Source organism: Daldinia vernicosa (assembly GCF_022497035.1).
Source record: "Daldinia vernicosa strain CBS 139.73 unplaced genomic scaffold F5Y00scaffold_64, whole genome shotgun sequence".
Classification (NCBI taxonomy): domain Eukaryota; kingdom Fungi; phylum Ascomycota; class Sordariomycetes; order Xylariales; family Hypoxylaceae; genus Daldinia; species Daldinia vernicosa.
In genome coordinates, this window is record NW_025953980.1 from 142235 (window position 1) to 159224 (window position 16990).

General features: G+C 46.2%; 6 protein-coding genes across 6 annotated transcripts; 2 read left to right on the forward strand and 4 right to left on the reverse strand.

Annotated features, from left to right (window-relative positions):
* Positions 1-849: 849 nt before the first annotated feature.
* F5Y00DRAFT_266074 (uncharacterized protein) lies at positions 850-1536 on the reverse strand (the record flags this gene model as incomplete). Its single annotated transcript, XM_048011885.1, has 2 exons — positions 850-1441; positions 1493-1536. 2 exons carry the CDS (start codon positions 1534-1536, stop codon positions 850-852), a joined length of 636 nt encoding a protein of 211 aa, XP_047860908.1.
* A 1033-nt stretch (positions 1537-2569) lies between these two features.
* On the reverse strand, positions 2570-5680 carry F5Y00DRAFT_247605 (ATP-dependent DNA helicase II subunit 2). The gene is made up of 7 exons (XM_048009297.1): positions 5515-5680; positions 4895-5452; positions 4266-4842; positions 3817-4211; positions 3553-3767; positions 3019-3497; positions 2570-2963 (listed from the first exon to the last, which is right to left on the reverse strand). Exons 2-7 carry the CDS (start codon positions 5386-5388, stop codon positions 2949-2951), a joined length of 2175 nt encoding a protein of 724 aa, XP_047860909.1. The 5' UTR covers positions 5389-5452; positions 5515-5680; the 3' UTR covers positions 2570-2948.
* Positions 5681-5801: 121 nt separating this feature from the next.
* On the forward strand, positions 5802-6975 carry F5Y00DRAFT_247607 (uncharacterized protein). Its single transcript, XM_048009298.1, has 4 exons — positions 5802-6073; positions 6130-6163; positions 6269-6569; positions 6638-6975. Exons 1-4 carry the CDS (start codon positions 6030-6032, stop codon positions 6802-6804), a joined length of 546 nt encoding a protein of 181 aa, XP_047860910.1. The 5' UTR covers positions 5802-6029; the 3' UTR covers positions 6805-6975.
* F5Y00DRAFT_247609 (uncharacterized protein) lies at positions 6976-8224 on the reverse strand. Its single transcript, XM_048009299.1, has one exon. It carries the CDS (start codon positions 7723-7725, stop codon positions 7279-7281), a length of 447 nt encoding a protein of 148 aa, XP_047860911.1. The 5' UTR covers positions 7726-8224; the 3' UTR covers positions 6976-7278.
* A 728-nt stretch (positions 8225-8952) lies between these two features.
* Positions 8953-10991, reverse strand: F5Y00DRAFT_247610 (DUF1295-domain-containing protein). The gene is made up of 4 exons (XM_048009300.1): positions 10414-10991; positions 10293-10357; positions 10009-10232; positions 8953-9953 (listed from the first exon to the last, which is right to left on the reverse strand). Exons 1-4 carry the CDS (start codon positions 10771-10773, stop codon positions 9541-9543), a joined length of 1062 nt encoding a protein of 353 aa, XP_047860912.1. The 5' UTR covers positions 10774-10991; the 3' UTR covers positions 8953-9540.
* A 475-nt stretch (positions 10992-11466) lies between these two features.
* Positions 11467-13756, forward strand: F5Y00DRAFT_266079 (prokaryotic type I DNA topoisomerase; the record flags this gene model as incomplete). Its single annotated transcript, XM_048011886.1, has 6 exons — positions 11467-11547; positions 11623-11820; positions 11881-12059; positions 12117-12286; positions 12338-13647; positions 13718-13756. The coding sequence occupies 6 exons, from the start codon at positions 11467-11469 to the stop codon at positions 13754-13756; spliced, it is 1977 nt and encodes a 658-aa protein (XP_047860913.1).
* Positions 13757-16990: the final 3234 nt, after the last annotated feature.

Consider the following 16990-nt stretch of genomic DNA (forward strand, 5'->3'; position numbering starts at 1 on the left):
TGTGAGATGTTTCTCATGGGTGTTTGTAAAGGACTGGAGTATTCTTTCCTGTACAGCGTACTTACCTGTTTCCTAATGTGGCTGGCTGCGCGTGTTGGGTAGAGGCGTGACCACATCTGCAAGTGCACCTATGTGCTGGATATATTCAAACCGTACCTACCTTGGCTGTATGTATAACAATCGGCATATTATTTGTGAGGTTGTCTTACGTACCTACGCATATCAACTCTTACCTATATATTTAATTATGTAGTACTGCCACAAATTTTTCATCCAATCAGATACTTAGAATCGCCCTGCAGTTTGCGACTTTTTCCTTTGCCATTCTATCGCATAACGTCTGCAAAAGGTGCAAATAATATCAAAAAATCATGTAAAACAAGCTCTATCTAACGATACCAATCATTAAACTTTTTATACAATGCTAAAATAATTCAATTAATTTTACAAAAAGTTCATCGGACGTGCGCTGAGGTGTGGCTAGCCAATCAAAGGCCAAATCTATTTGTGGCTTGAGTTTTGTGTATGATGCCCCCTCCCCTTCCCCCCCTTTTCCACTGTATGTGTTTGCGTGGATGGGCAATACAGCTAGTATTACCCTATTCACTCTATACCAGGCATCTTAGGTAGGTACCTAATGCAATTAAGGATTATCTGAAACGCTCGTTGTAAAATCATCGTGTAGTATTTTTGACAATTCTTCACTACCTTAATAATGCGTGCTATCTAGCATTATTCAAAGCCAGATTTACATCCACCAAAGCGTGATGGCTCAATAGCCGTAGAAATCATAACGCAACGAGAAACGCCTTGCTAAAGAGATGGGTCCGAATACGCCCTCCCCCCTCCCTATTCCAAGTACCTGCCCAGTTCCATATCCATTTGAAGTCTGCGAGGCCCAGAAATCCTGCACCTAGTGACCTCTTCTAGCATGCTTCGTGGAATAGCGCTTAGAAACATGTTCACAGTATTTGCATCGCTGCTATGAAGCTTTTCGCAGCACATGGCGGCTAGGAAGGGACGCAATTTACTGCTAGGAGCCACCACCTCCATGTCAATCCATATATCGGCCGATATCTCCAGATTGACAGTCCTAGTATCTTCCGCTATGCATCGCATAATATCCCTTTGGAACTCCGTGGCTCCCATTTTTTCGCCGAAAACCCAAGACTTCATCAAGGTTTCATACTGCTGACGACGGCATAATTTTTGTAGACCCTCGTTGAGATGAGAGGGGCCGAGGGTTCTTCCATAGATCCATTGGACGAAGAAGGAAATAGTCTGCTCGGTGGCATATGGACAGTGATCCGCGTAGAAATATTCCGGATTGACTTGGTTTCCCACCCGGCGGAAATACACGGAATGGGAGGCAAGTAAGTGTGTGTGGACCACGACTTTCTTTAAACCACCCAGCATGATACAAACAACGTCCGTACCATCACTAAGAAAGGCGTCAGTATGGGAAGCCAAAAATATAACGATGAATAATTACCTAGGATCAGAGGTGAATAGCTCTTGTTCGCTCGGAGGAGGCATGATGACGGTCGAAATCAGCGGGCTGCGTGGATAATCAAGAGTATTGCGAGGAAGGAACTCGTATGTGCAGGCGACGGAGATGTCAAGACTTAGTATTGAAGCCGACTGTATATTTGATAAAGTCAACTGGCTTCTGCCTAGTCTCAATCCAACGATATTCTAAATAAAAATGTAAGTTGAATGCGCCTTAGACGTGAATTAGGGCAACTAACCGAAGCCCTGAATATATTCTAGGCCTTGTCACAACCGGTATCTTGGTGAGATTATCATAGGTTAAAGTCCCTTAAAGGATCTGGTTGCATTTGCTTTGTCTGGCTGCTAGAGACTTGAACGTTGGCGATTGTACTTAGGTGAGGAGCCAATATTGGATCCTTCCTTCTAGGTGACTACCTCCTATCAGGGATTATCACTGCCAGCTAGCGCTAAGTAACGGAAGTGAGTAACGAAAGTGAGGTGGTCGGCAATTTTTAGAATGCTGCTTCTTAAGGAAACGTAACCAGTGTTTCACCTGCGTGTTCTAACTCCTCGAAAACAGGTGATATGGAAGTGGCGCGCCAGATAAAGGTGAGAGTAAAATAGACGCCCTAGTGGTGGGTATGGACCTAGGTGTGATCACGGACGAGGCGTCGTAACGCTATTCATTACCGCGATGATGGTAATAAAGTAAGATAATAGTTGGCCAGGTTTTCGTGATGGATAAAAGGGAGTGGGAGAAGAAGAAGAATGAGAAAGAGGTAAGGTCTAGGCGGAGGGAGAGGTGATGATAGTGGTGGTAGTAGCGGGAAAAGAAGGAAGGAAGGTACGAGGAACCTACGAGAAATCGACCTAAAGATCGCGTTGGTGAGTCACGGACACATTGGAGTAGGCGCATTGATAATTCTTATGTTGAATCGATCTAGCCTCCTGCCACTCGGGGACGCGTCCCTTCTGCAAGTTTCCAAGTTGAAAGTGCTCCTTCTAAAATACAAGCGAGAGCTTTACCATTACCTATCCGAAATTAAAGTAGGCGAATGTATTTTGATTTCACGTGCCCGCCGTAACTTCTAAATGGTACTTTTATACGTCTATCATTTCATGCTGCCTTAGGTAGGTACGTATCCGACTGTGCAGCCCCTGGATTGCCTACCATCTCTCCTATGCTAAACCCCTATATCACTACCGAATCTTTAGGTACTACATGTTCGACGAAGTAGTTTTTCCTGAATTTTCCGTGGCACATTCGGGGTGTAGTTTTATAATTATTGAAGGGCTCTTTGTTAGTTATAAGGCCTTGAAAATTACTGCATTCCCTCCCCGTTTTCATATAACACTTACTGACATCTAAATGCCTACCTGACCTATTCCCTACAAGCAAAACCTCCAGGCTCTTACATGTCTGACTGAATTATGGAATTTAAATGTTATGATGAGCATCACTTCTTGAAGAACTAACGAGAGAATTAGTAAGAGGCTGCATAAATCCGTATTAAAAACGTCACATACCTCTGTGGCTTCCTCGGGGGTTATGCTAGACGGCTCAGACAGGCTCTTGTCGATCAGGCCCAACGAGGCTTTAGCCCCTTTCATTTGCCACCAGAGCTCTCTTCTGTCACCGCCAAGCTCGCCCGAGAGTAGACGATTCTTCAAATCTTTCAAGAACGAGTTGTACAAGGCTGGCATCTCCCACTTGACCATCGTATCTCTGAACACACCAAGGTTTTCTATGGCGCGATCGTAGCCGCTATCCCCTAAGCTGTTTGTGATAAGTGAACGAATAATAGTACCCATCTGCTTTGCGGCGCTCTCAATCTCGGACTCGTCGTTGGCATATTCAACCATCTGCTTGAACTCGGGAATGGCGTTATCAGAGTCAATCTTCTTACGCTTATTTTGAGGCTGGTTGAGGAGTGCATCGATATCAAGACCCGAAATAGGCTCGGGCTTGGCTCCCTTTTCTCGTCTCCCTTTCGCTTTGGGTGGTACTTCACAAATGTTAGTAGAGATACGTAAATGCTTTAACCCTATAATAGATAATACCTTTCTTGACACTAGCTTCAGCTATGAGATCTTCAAGTTTCGATTTGGCTTTAGCCATTAAATCTTCAGGCGGGTTTGAATATTTGAGTAGGATGGGAGCAACTGGGGGAAGCGGCTGATCTGTATAGATTGCTCGGTGGCGGACGACCTGATTAATACGATGAAGCGGAGGACAAAATACATCCTCAACGGGAGCGTATTCCATAGTGCGATTGCTTGGCGCTGTTAGCTTTTGTACCCTACCTATCGATTTGTAACACTTACCCGTCATCATCTTTCGCCCAGCTTGAGATATCCATGGCGTCCACGTAGTCATCCATGGCATCTGATAGTTCCTGACTAGGCAAAAGCCGATGGTCTTCGTGCTTGATATTTCCAGTGACCGTGATCACCTTATCAAGCGGGGGAAACTGGTAGTTTCTGACATCTTCAGCAAACGGCAAGGGCACGTCGTATAAGCACTCGAAGTCAGGTTCGATGTGAGGCGCAAGTAGAACGAGAGATGGCTCCTTTCCGTCCTTCGTTACGATCCGTGCTACTGCATAAGACTCAAGTTCCTGAAGGGAGTGTATGAACGATGAGAGTTTAAGCGCGGCATCGTCGTTAAATTTCTGGGGAATTGTCTGACCTGTCTCTCCCATATTGAAGAATGGCTCATACTGGAGGTGTTAGCGTACGAAGGGACTTGAATTCGAGAAGCTGAGTTTGTTTACCTTCTCTTGATGTATAAACCCTAGGATGGTGAAGCATTTCTTGGTCTCAAGCTTGGTAATATTGTATTCAGATTCGCTGATATGAACGGCCGTCCTCCCATATTCATACCCCTTTGCCAATGATTCGAATTCGACATCCCGTTTACCTCCTGGTGCATCGGGGTCGTTGACCTTATATGTCCGAGCATTTTTCACCGCAGAAAATCCGCTTGTGAATTCTACACCTTCCATCTCGTCACCCTCAGCAGCTTGAGACGGACTAGGTTCGGTTTTAAGCACTACTCGACTAGCCGGCGGCACCGTCGCCTTGTGTGTCTTGAAGTACCGCTCCACGCTAATGCTCATAGCATCTGGGTGTTCCTGGGGGTTTCCAAGAGTAAGTTCCCCATCGTATGTCTTATACGGTCTGACAGGCTTTAATCTCGGCATCTCTAGTTCAGTAATGGCCTCTGCCATGGTACCATATAATCCGTCGCATTTATCAACCAGGGATTTTAGAAGTCTCTCATTTATTCTTTTTTGACTTGACTTATCCTCTTCCTCGAAGCCAAACTCGACATCGTCAAAATCTATACCTCTAACCGAAAAGAATTAGTAGAACCCATGAGCTCACTACAGTTTCAACTTACAAAACGATAAGCTCGATACCGCAGCCCTTGATCTTTGCTGATATGTCATCCAAATCATCGGGGTCAATAGGGCCCTCGCCATCTGTGACAAGGATGACTTTCCGTTTATACTTCAGCTTCTTGGTGTACTTCTCGATCATCTCCACGGCCACTATTATAGCCGAGATAGAGTCGCCAGTATCAGTATCACTAGGTTTTATACGACCTTGCAAATCGCGAAGGCTAGTCAAGTTCATTGGCCCGAGCTCCTGTAAGATGGAGATATTCTCATAACCTTCTCCTGCTTGCTCCTGTAAAGGGTTGACGGTCTCGTCGGTTCTTACACCAACGACCCCGACCGTCCATGTCTTCCGCGAGGCAGCAACAGTTGTCGTGATCTTGTCCCACACGTAGCGCATACCCCAGTCAAGATCGGATTCGATTCTACCATTATGACAGTCACCCATCGACGACCCGAGGTCGATGATATACACCGTAGCCTCCTTGTCTGCCATCGTCGCGGTGATATTGTGGATTATTGGGTTTGGAATAAATGTGATGAGAAATGAGAAATGAGGACTAATAGAAAGTTAATTATTAGGTCATTGACCTTGTTATTATTTTTATGAGAAGACTCATACTAGAATAGAAGTTTACTTAAGATGGCATTAGAATGATCCGTGAGGCAGGATATCTGGATATCTGCCTAGAAGTAACAAGTATCTTGTATACGGGTACCTTAAGATGTAGGTACCTAACCTAAAGGTGGGCTGGCAGGCGACAGGTTAGAACACCTGTAAATTACGGATTACATAAAGCGCGTTCTTGTCCAACAGGCAGTCGCGAGAGCACCTGATCGTATGCCCATGCACCTAATTGCCCTGGACCAATCAATCAACCAATGGCCCAAGCTCCTCGGCCGATGAACTCCGAATGGCACGATTGAGGCTACGAGGGGCTAGAACATACCACCACTTTCAAACGTCATCATTGCCTATTGGTTACCTATACCTATATTTACCTGGAATATATTTACCTTGATGAAATCGTTAAAACTCCCTTTTACAGTTTGCAAAGTCTCTTTTTAATTCTTGATATATAATATATATCGATATCTCTTGCATCGTTATTAAATATAAACAAGTTAACCCCTAACATGGCGCACGTTCTCCTTACCCCAGCTCCCTACCATGTCTTATCGTGAGTTCATAGCTCCATGATAATAGAATCGACGAGCTATGCTAACTCCCATACAGCTACGGTACATTACTTGGAACAGAGGTTTTCCATGTAAGTAGGTTAGGTAGTTTGACGCATCAAACCTGCCGCAGTCCTTTGTTTTCGTACTCGATAAAGGGAACTTATTAACCAACAACGAAAAAAAACCCTAACTAGACATTTATAAACTCGATACTCTCCTTTAAAGTTCTCGAGCGACCCCAATTCGCAATCCTACAACGCGCCGTCTTCCCCGCATACTTCGGTATCCAGTCTGCCGCCCCCGTGCTTCTCGCCCTAACATATCCTGGGAGGAAGAACCTCCTAGGCGTTCCCTCGGGCCTCGTGGGCGTGTTCCACCCGACAAACCGCTGGGGCGTACTTGTGCCGCTTGGCACCGTACTCGTAACGGGGCTTGTTAATCTAGTATATCTACTTCCCGAGACGAACAAGGTAACTGCCTTGAGGCGAGAGCAAGGTAAGCCAGAAAGGGACCAGTAACAATTAAGTTAGGTAGTTTTCGACTAATACGGCTCCGTGACTTAGAACTGAAGGACGGCAAAGCAAGTCACGAGAAGGGTGTTCAGTCAGAGGAGATGACTGCGCTGAACAAGAAGTTCGGACAGCTCCACGGCATCTCTTCGCTTGCTAACCTGATCACGGTAATTGCGACAGTTGTCTACGGCATTAACCTATCTGCCCGAATCGTATAAACGGGGCCAATGAATGCTATTTAATGAATTATATGTATATGAAAAAAGGGATGAGACATACTTGGCGCTTCCAATAAAGACGATACGAGGTACATACGATATTAGGGAACCAGATTGTCAATTTATTATAATTTAAAAACTTAAAAAAAGATTCGACTACCGAACAAGTTCCAGTCCTTCCCGTAAATAAAAAAAGGCACGAGCTCCAAATTGCTAGGAATCCCAGTTATAATTTGCTCTCAATTTCCGCTGTCCCACCAAGTAACAGTACGCCGGTTTAAAACATTCCGAAACAGTAAGCGTATCTAATACGCACCGATCCCTGGGTATAATGCATACAAAGGGAAGCTTGCTCAATGCGATGTCGGTTTGCCATAGTATCCTCCCCCCTTTTTTTATATCCACTCTACCACTCTAGACGATATCCCACGAAGAAAATTCCAAAGCTTCTAGACTACTATGTAGTCCCCGTAATTAGAGCTGGCCGGCTAGGGCGAGTAGCTCCTTCTTAGCGGCAGCGAGCTTCTGCCGCCTAGTCTCCTCGTCGTCCACGGGCTTCAGTGCGGTCCTGGAGGCCGCGCGCTTGAGGGAGCTGTGCAGCGATCGCGGCAGGGGCTTCTTGGCCAGCTGCTGCGCGACGTCGAGCTCCTCGGTCGGAGGGCTGTAGTCCCGCTCCAAAGGCGGGATGGGATATTCGGGACCGATCATGCGATTCGCTTTGGCGACGGGCGTGGGAGCGTCGTCTTCCGCCTCCGAGATAGATGATGCAGGTGACGGCGTTCGCTCGGGGAAGTAGCTGTCGGCTGCTTCGGATGGCAGCTTGGATCCCCTCCATCCCTTCGCGGGGGACTGCGCGGAGTCGTCGAAGAATGAGACGCGGCTTCGCATCATGTGCATAAGTGCTTCCCAAGCGCTAGACATGGCGACAATGTAGATATCTTAATCTAGGTAGGTCGATATTTCTGTACGAAGTAGAAGGGGGTAGAGACAACGGTGGGACGCTTTAATAATTGAGACTATTTGCTACGTAGTAATGAGTGGGAGTAAGTGAGAGTAAGTGGTAGTTGGATAACTATGTTATATATAGTCTTTCTAGAAAACGTCTTCCTCCCGCTACGGTGGATAGAGGGTTCTTATTTAAGCCTCGGAATACGGAGATAACTGAGGAGACCAAGGGAGAGAAGGGGAGTAAGATTTCGAGGAGGGCACGAGACCTATGTATGTATACGCCTCGTTTGAGTGAATACATGTACTTCGTAAGCGAAGTGAGAGAGAGAAAATATTGACTCTTCATCTAATGTCATCTAATGGAACCCCCACTCTCTTCTGGACTCGGGAGATGGATCTACTAGTGTACTAGGTTAGCATGCTGCATGCTTCATGCTTCATGCATCTTTGGGTCGAGCAACAAATGCAAGCAAGGGTCTCGTCAGCGCTGAATTACACTAGTGTATTATGTTATTACGATATATTAGTTTACCAACTAGCTGCAATCAGGGTCCTCGGCCCCACTTTCCTAAGCGTAATACGGTGCATGCTATCGTGAAAATAGTCGGATATTGGATGGGTAGGTGGGTGGAGGTGTGAATGGGGTGGCCTGGGTGGCCGTCAGCGGTGGAACCCTCGGGGTTGGATCGCTTTGATCTCTCTCACCATTTCATACAGCACGCTAACCTACATAGCATACCAGATGCAAGTCGATGCTGGTCTGGCGATCTCCTGCCTTAGTAGGTATTAATAGGAAAAAATAATATGTATTTTACCAAAGGCATTGTCTCAAGTATAAGTGGGCACGTGATCAACTCACTCGGTAGATAGACGGGCTGACGGGCTGACGGGGCCCATCTACATAAGCGAAGCAGCTATCCATGAATTATTTAATTCGGTCGTCGGCTGCTTAAAGCCGACTTACCCAGTTGCGTATACAAGTATTGGGTTAGTTGAAATATGTCTACGAATTACAATGCCGTGAAGCATTCCGCTTGGCCACATTACTACTTTGAATGTGACCTTGTCGTGGGGGGATATTCGACTAAATAGGCCGATCTGGGGTAACTTGGACGGATCGTCTGCTCACTTTCTAGAATAGAAGACTTAAGAGACGACATATCAGGTGATATACACTAGCAGGTAGCATGAACACATATGTATGTGGTATGTATGTATGAGGTATGTATACCTACGTAACATTGTTTGTTGTCGGTTAACTATACCTAAAGTATCTAATGCGAGGAAGCGCCTCCATATGCCGTCCGCCATCATCATCCGTATTGAGTAATACTCAATGAGTATTGAGTCTTATCGGGAGTCCGGCGATTGTGGGCCTGAAGGATCGTGGCCTGCGTAGCAAACCTGGTCTCTTCCGGCATCACACATAATAGGCGCATGCCATCAGTCTGCAAAGTATTTGAAAAGGAAATTGTTGACCGTCTGCAGGTTATTTTGTTGAATACCTAGGTAAAACAATCGGCCCTCTGTAAAATAGTCTACCTATCTAAGATCAACTACTACCTGCTCCCTTGATTAGAACACCACCCCGCACATCTCACGAGGACAAATACCTTATCGTGCTAAAGCTTCAATCTTCTGAATGGAGTTATGCATGTCTGCGTCATACCGCAGTAGACCGCAAACTTATGCAGCTGTGAACCCATCCTTATATGCACTATGCACATGTGAAAGCGTCTGGCCTACGCTATCTACATACTGAATAGCGATTACATATTGGGGCGCGTTTTACTTTTGCTTTGCCTTTAGTCGCTTTGCTATCTCGCTTGTCCGAATAACTTTCGGCGCCGGAGTTTTATACGGAGTGAAGCTGGGTATGTGAGCCCCGACTTGTCGTTGGTAAAATTTGTACTCTGCATACTTTTCGGAGCTGATCAATTCCGTGAGCCAGGTCGACCCCTGAAAGATCATGATTAGAAACAGAGGGCCTAGAGCTGCCCAGTTGTAGAGGGTCTTGCTTGCGTAACAGCTCCATTGGTATAAAATGAACCAGATAGTCTGCTCGGCTGCGAAGTTAGGATGTCTGCAGTAAGCCCATAAACCGGAAGTAATGAAACCTCGGTCAAGGTCCTCCTGAGTAAAACCGCAGCCCCGTGGCACCTTGGCCGTCTGTTGGTACTCTTTTTTGGCTAGCTGGTAGTCTTAAATATCCCTTTTGTTAGTAGAGGTATACAGAGCAAAAAGAACACCACGTACCCCATTGTTGCTGGTCGCTAAACCATTCGGAGAGTATGAGTCCGAGCTGGACTGCTGTGAAAGCTATATCCGCCGCTGTGACCTCCCGTTCAAAGTTTGACGATAGTAGGATAATGTATGTCGGCGCTGCGAGGAAGAAGAGCAATATGCTCTGAATGAAGGAGATGAAAGTGATATTGAGTAAGAAAAATAGCACCGGATGTACTTTGCTGCGAATTATCTCCCTATAGATTAAATCAGATACCTGAACGGAGGCCAATATAATAGAATGAAGAATGACATACCATCTATAGTCTTCGGAACCAACATTATAACCACCTTTCCGGAAGTAATTGTACGTCAACCGAGCCTTGCAGATATTAGCTACGCAGACTAGAACAGAGATTTCCTTATGTGTTCACACACGCTCCATGTTGCACTCCATAATAACACAAGGTCGAGCCTTTGGCTTGGAAGGCCATTCAGATGAGACCAAACAGCAAAATGTGCATTGTATATTGTTGGCAATAGACTCCACATGCGGTCAACCTGAGAATAATTACGATTGATTTCGGATACGATTAAGAAGACGGCACCGAGGAATATAGAAAAGCCAAGTCCCGATATGAAGGGGTTGGTATTTTTATATAATTCGACGAAGGATCCGTGAGTCGACGCAGCATGGATTATCTTCCCAGGGAGCTCGTAGAGTTGTGGTAGGTATGGCTCAACTACTTGAGAGTAGTCGGCGCAGTCTTCGAGCCTCTTTACCCAAGGCAAAGCCATTTTTCAGTTGGACACGTATTCGGCCGTTTCGGGAGGGTTAGGAGAGATGGCGATGAAGTATTATATTGTCTACTGCCTATTGCCTATTGCACTTTCAATTGTTGGACCACGTCATGACTTTGCTTAAGAAAGTCGAGATTCAGCTGAAGCTCCAAAATAATAAATAGCACGAGCCACTTTGTGCCACTTTGGGCTTAGGTACACTAGAACAGGGCAACAGGGGCAGGATGTAAACGGCATCATAGCGACCGGGGCTACGGATTACTGGGGTAACCTTAAAGCCTTACCTAAACACCAATCAAATACGGATCCGTAGTTTAAATTAGTTCAGGGTATTGGCTGAGAAGTATCGACCAGTTTGCCTAGGAAAATAAAAAACTTCAAAATAAAAAGTCGGGAAGGCACACGATGAATGTATTAGTACCTACCTTACACACAATAAAGTACACAATAAAACTAATCCACACGGTTTTTTTATGCTCAACCTAACCTGAACAGCTCTTTGGAACCCATTTTTTCAAAATGGATTAGACGTGGATGTGACCTATTTGATCATTTGCCCTTCTCAACTACGAGAAACGACCGTTACCCATGAGACGCTTGCTTAGCTCTTCGTGTCGTGTAGAAAAGGCACGTCGAGTATCGATATTAACGCTTTACTCCGTTACATTTCCTACGCGACTCCAGTCGACCATGAGAGTTCTCTGCGTCGCCGAGAAACCCTCCATCGCGAAAGCTGTTGCAGGCCATCTCTCAGGTGGTCAGGTTCAAAGCGTTAGTCTTAGATGATATCTCAAATGATATAGTCGATCGTGCATGCACAATGTTGGCCTGCTAACACATGTCTAGCTCAATACGCCCGAAAAGTACATCAAGAACTATGTTTTTGAGTACGACTTCGGACATCCCTGGGGTCGTTGCCATGTCACCATGACCTCCGTCCTTGGTCATATCACCTCAGCTGTATTTCCTGCCGAGTATAAAAGATGGGAACATCCGCCACCCGAACGCTTATTTGATGCGCCTGTGAACATAATCATTTCCGAGGTAGTTACGCGTTATAGCCGCTCAGGTTGCATGTCGAGTAGAATTTAACATACCCCACAGGATAAGACCAAGGTGGCGGACAATATCGAGAAACAGGCACGCTACGCCAATGCTCTATGCATCTGGACGGATTGTGATCGTGAAGGCGAGCACATAGGCTATGAAATATGCGAGGCCGCTAGAAAAGGCAACAGGACTCTGGATATTAAGAGGGCCAAGTTCAGTAACATCGAGAGAGCGTTCGTCTATCGATTCGTTAAACCCCAGCCGGATGTTTAGCTAAAGAGGATATCTAGGCATATCTTGAACGCAGCCCGAAACCTTATAGGCCTCGATCACAAACAAGTCAATGCCGTGTCTTCTCGAATCGAATTAGATCTTAGGATAGGATACGCCTTTACTCGGTTTCTAACCACGAATCTAAGGACTTTAGGAGGACCTTTCAAAGACCTTGTATTAAGCTATGGTTTGTAATGCATTCTAAGATTTACCGGATAATCTAGTTCTAACGTTTTAGGGTCCTGCCAATTCCCAACATTAGGATTTGTAGTAGACCGGTACTTCAAAGTGAGGAATTTCAAGCCGGAACCATTCTGGAGCATCAAAGTCATGCACAACCGGGATGGCATGGATGTTAATTTCGGTTGGTCACGCAATCGGCTCTTCGATAGAGCATCGACTATCGTTCTCTACGAAAGATGTATTGCGGCAAAAAAGGCTAAAGTGACCAAGGTCCAGGAGAAGCCAACGAAGAAATGGAAACCTCTACCGCTAACCACAGTAGAACTGCAGAAGATGGCCACTAGGTTTTTGCATATGACGGGTCAGCAGGCGATGGAAGCTGCAGAAAGCCTCTACAACAAGGGGTTTATCAGCTATCCGAGGACAGAAACCGACCGTTTCGACTCTGGCATGAACTTGCGCGCATTAGTACAAAAGCAAACGCCATCTAACTCATGGGGCGAATTCGCACAGAATTTAGTTAATGGTGGATTTCAGCAACCGCGGCAGGGGCGAAACGATGATAAAGCGCACCCTCCAATACACCCCATCACTTACGCAGCGCCTACAGTCCTCGGCGATAGAGAAAAGAGGGTCTACGAATTTGTCGTTAGACGGTTTTTAGCATGTTGCTCGGAGGATGCTAAAGGTGCTGCTACAGACGTCGATATTTTATACGGCGAGGAATCTTTCCACGCTCACGGTGTCGTTGTTCTAGAGCGAAATTATCTAGATGTCTACCCGTATGATAAGTGGACCGGGACTGGACAGCTACCCAAATTTACAGTTGGAGAGCTTTTTGAGCCTACTGAAGCTCTCATGACGGAGGGCAAGACTGCACCCCCCAATTACCTTACTGAAGCCGATTTGATTGCTCTCATGGATGCCAACGGGATCGGGACAGACGCTACGATGGCAGAGCATATCCAGAAGATTCAAGATAGAGAGTATGTTTGTGCTGTACCCCGCACCGCACGAGCAGTAGACGACGAGGGTGAAGACGAAGATGCCCCAGCCGCACGAGGAGGACGAGGTAGTCGTGGCGGTCGCGGCGGTCGAGGTCGAGGTGGGGGATCTACGGCTAGTGGGAGGGGGGGTGTAAAAGAATTCATCCCGACTAAATTAGGTGTGGCTCTGATTGAAGGGTTCGATAGAATGGATTTTGAGACCAGCCTTGGCAAACCATTTCTACGAAAGGAAATGGAGTTGAAGATGAAAGCCATCTGCGAAGGCCGTACAACAAAAGAAGCTGTTCTAAACGAGAGCATTCAGCAATACCGCCAGGTCTACTTACAATCAAAGGAGAAATTAAACATCCTCAAAGCGGTAAGTCTATATCAGTTCTATATCTCAGTCTCATATAGGTGTGAGTAAGAACTAATCAAAAGTCATACAGGCATGCCGGGAGTATGTCCTCCAACAAAACGGCGGCTGAAAGAGATTGTTGGCTCGGTTGTGCCAATAGGTATGATTAAGGTGCCATCGGAAACCGCGAAGGAATCGCAAAGAATGTGAAAGCTCGCTCGAGTACTACCGCCCAATAGTAACACATAGGCATACAGCACAAGATTTTTGCGGGCCGAATCCTTACTGGAAGATGGTGGTTGATAGAAGCAACATACCCTATACCCTATAACCGTGGCCTACTCCGAATATCGGCCTTACAATTACTCAGAAGATGACGCTCAGCCTGATGATGGGCTTCCGGCAAAATGGGCTCTAGCGATGGGCTGAACTTTGTTGAGGCAAACGTGCGTGCAAAGTACTCATTCTCGAATTGGATGAAACGCAAATGCAGGACCCAACGACCCGATTCCTCGAGTTGCGCCCGTATGGTCCACCTAAGCCACAGGGTGTCGCAAAACTAGGTACCTAACATACCTTAGGTATAACTAACTAGAGCAAGACATACCTACATACATACATACCACATACATGTATGTATGTAGATGTGACACCCGCGCATCTCCACCGACCTAAGTACCGACCTAAAAGCATGTCGTCGGATCGCGTTATCCCAGAACGTGGGGGAATCATACTGGATGATGGGCTATTCTCGCGAGACTCTCTAGTGGGGTAATCGAACTCTACAAAGTCGAGATGCAGATGGAAAACGCGGACCCCTCTTCGGATACGACCATTCACGATCGTGTACGACCTGACTTATATACCCTTTCCATGTCCTAACCTAGGTAGTACATTCGTCGGCTACCGGGTAACCCTACTTGGACCTACTCTATCAAGATTAGGTTGCTAGCTAACTAGTCATCACCAGCTTACGTCTGGGCATCATGACATATGCGCGGCCGTTTCGGGGACGAGTCGCTATTAATGGCGAAGCCACTAAGTTTTAGCATTTATAACACTGGAGGCAAGTCGTGAAAACGCCTCTAGCCCTGTTATTCCGATGTGTCCTTTCGTCACCAGTTGGCGCTACGGCTAGCTGAAGGTTGGCAAAATGGGGGCAAGTTCGCGCATCACGATGGTTGTTTTTGGACCAATCACATCACTGCGCTTGCGCAACGTGAGGCATTCCTGGGTCTACATATGGTCGTCGAGATTTTGGGAATCATGTGTTACCGAATTCGACTTACTTAATTACGCAGTCTCGAACTCGAATTGATTTTCCAAGATGTGTGCGCCCTTGCCCATCAGCGAGTTAGTTAGCGAGGAACCAGATAAATTAGTACACTGATATGTAGGTACACAGAACAACCAGCACAGCCGATGGACAGGCGAGGTTGAGGCTACACATGCCAACATTTTGTGTATTATCTCTCAATTCAATTGACGGGGATGAGATCCGCGGCCTACCTTCTTATCCTACCAGATCCGGATTCGTTTTCATTGGACCGCAACGCGTGTGACGAGAAGTGTCCCCGGTACACGCCTGTACTCCTACTGCCGGAGATTTCCTGCACGTTGATAACGAGGATTCCTGTTCTCGGCTTGGCTACAGGGCCTTCTCCAGACGCGGAATCCAATGGCTTCTTGGATAGAGATAGCGGCATTGCATCCCTTGATATGCGAGATAGCCGGGGGGAGGGGAGGGTCAAATACATACATAGTAGATGGCTTTGATCCTCTCGGCTCAATGGCGGGTTTTTTAGTATCAGAGCCGTCCCCAGAGCGGGCATGCACACGCCCCACGATTTTCTTCGCGGGACACCCTAGATATTTATCATGTAGATACGAGAGGATATAGAAGAAGAGGCGGATTATTCAGGAAATTCCATTTTTTATCTTTCTCATATTATTACTGTACCTACATATTCCTGCCTGTCACGGGAATCTGGTATATTGTGGTGCTTACGTATTGCGCGTATATGGTACGGGTAAGCAGGCTTAAGCCACCAAGGGCAGCCCGAAAGCGAAGATATGTGGCCCAGGTCATAGGTCCTAGGTAGTATATTTATTAGTGAGAATGTACCGAAGGTTCCATTTGCGGCATATTCCTAACCTAGCCTAGATAACTAAAGAATATACTACAAAGAGTGCTTTGACAACTGCCTTGAGTCAGGTGCCCAGGCCCCAAATGCCATGTCCAAGAGTGACAGGTGAATTGATTAGATCATGCCCTCCCTCATATTTAGCGCAACCCTTGGTCGTGCCCTGTTAGTCAATATTTGGATGATAGAGACCACACAAGACCACAAATACACAATACTCGCCACAGTACAACATCAATCACACCTAGACCGTTACTTTAGATATTACTACGTAGCCTAGAGGAAATGCTAAGGTTTAAAACTGTCGTGCTGCGGTGGCTGTAACTATGTGCTGCCGTTGTTGCCGCTGCTGCTGCTGTTGTACGTAAGACTCCTTTGTATGGAACTTGGGACTTTAAGAGGCTGGCTGTTACAAAATGTACCTTACAAGTTCCTCTGTTTTCAAAGGCTATCCGGATGAAAGTACTGTCTTAATAAGTGTTAGTGTCAGATAAGCGACTTGGGACCTACTCAGTCAGGAGGGAATAGGATTCCGTGTTTAGTGTAGGTCCACTAATGGTTGAATGTCTTTGTTCCGTGCTGTCAGGTACAGAGTACGTACCTATATATGTACATAATAAATAATAAATACAGGCATAACTTTCATTAAATACACTACCCCTTTTTTGTTAGGACCACGTCGTGGCTGCTCTTTGAAGCAATCAGCTGCGTGCATTGCGCCCTGTGCGCCATGCGACACCTGCTGACCCTGCTGGACAACACCCCCCTGACGGTATACACGCCAGTTAGAACCTTCTGCTGTTTCCCGTTCCAGTTCATTGTCTTAGCGAGTACCTACGTATGAGCAATTGAGGATTACATTAGTAGGTCGCAGCCGTCGCTCGCTCTTTACGTTGATCTTTCCTTTCGCTAAGGAAACATCAACAACACAACAAATTGACATCACCGCATCGTTTTGCACTCCCAAGAGTCATCTTTTGTCGCAGTAAAGAGGATCGCGTCAGCGCTGCCATTTCGCCTAAATTTGAATTTTGATTTTGATTTTTTTTTTTGTTTTCCCTCCACCAGACCGAAAACAAAGAAAAAAAAAAGTTCAATTCTATCGCCATACCGCAACTCTTTACTTCGGGCTTGTTTTTGTAAGTGACTGATTCACCGCAGTCTACCCAGCCCTACCCTACCACCATCATCACCATCACCATCCTCATCATTGAGAATCT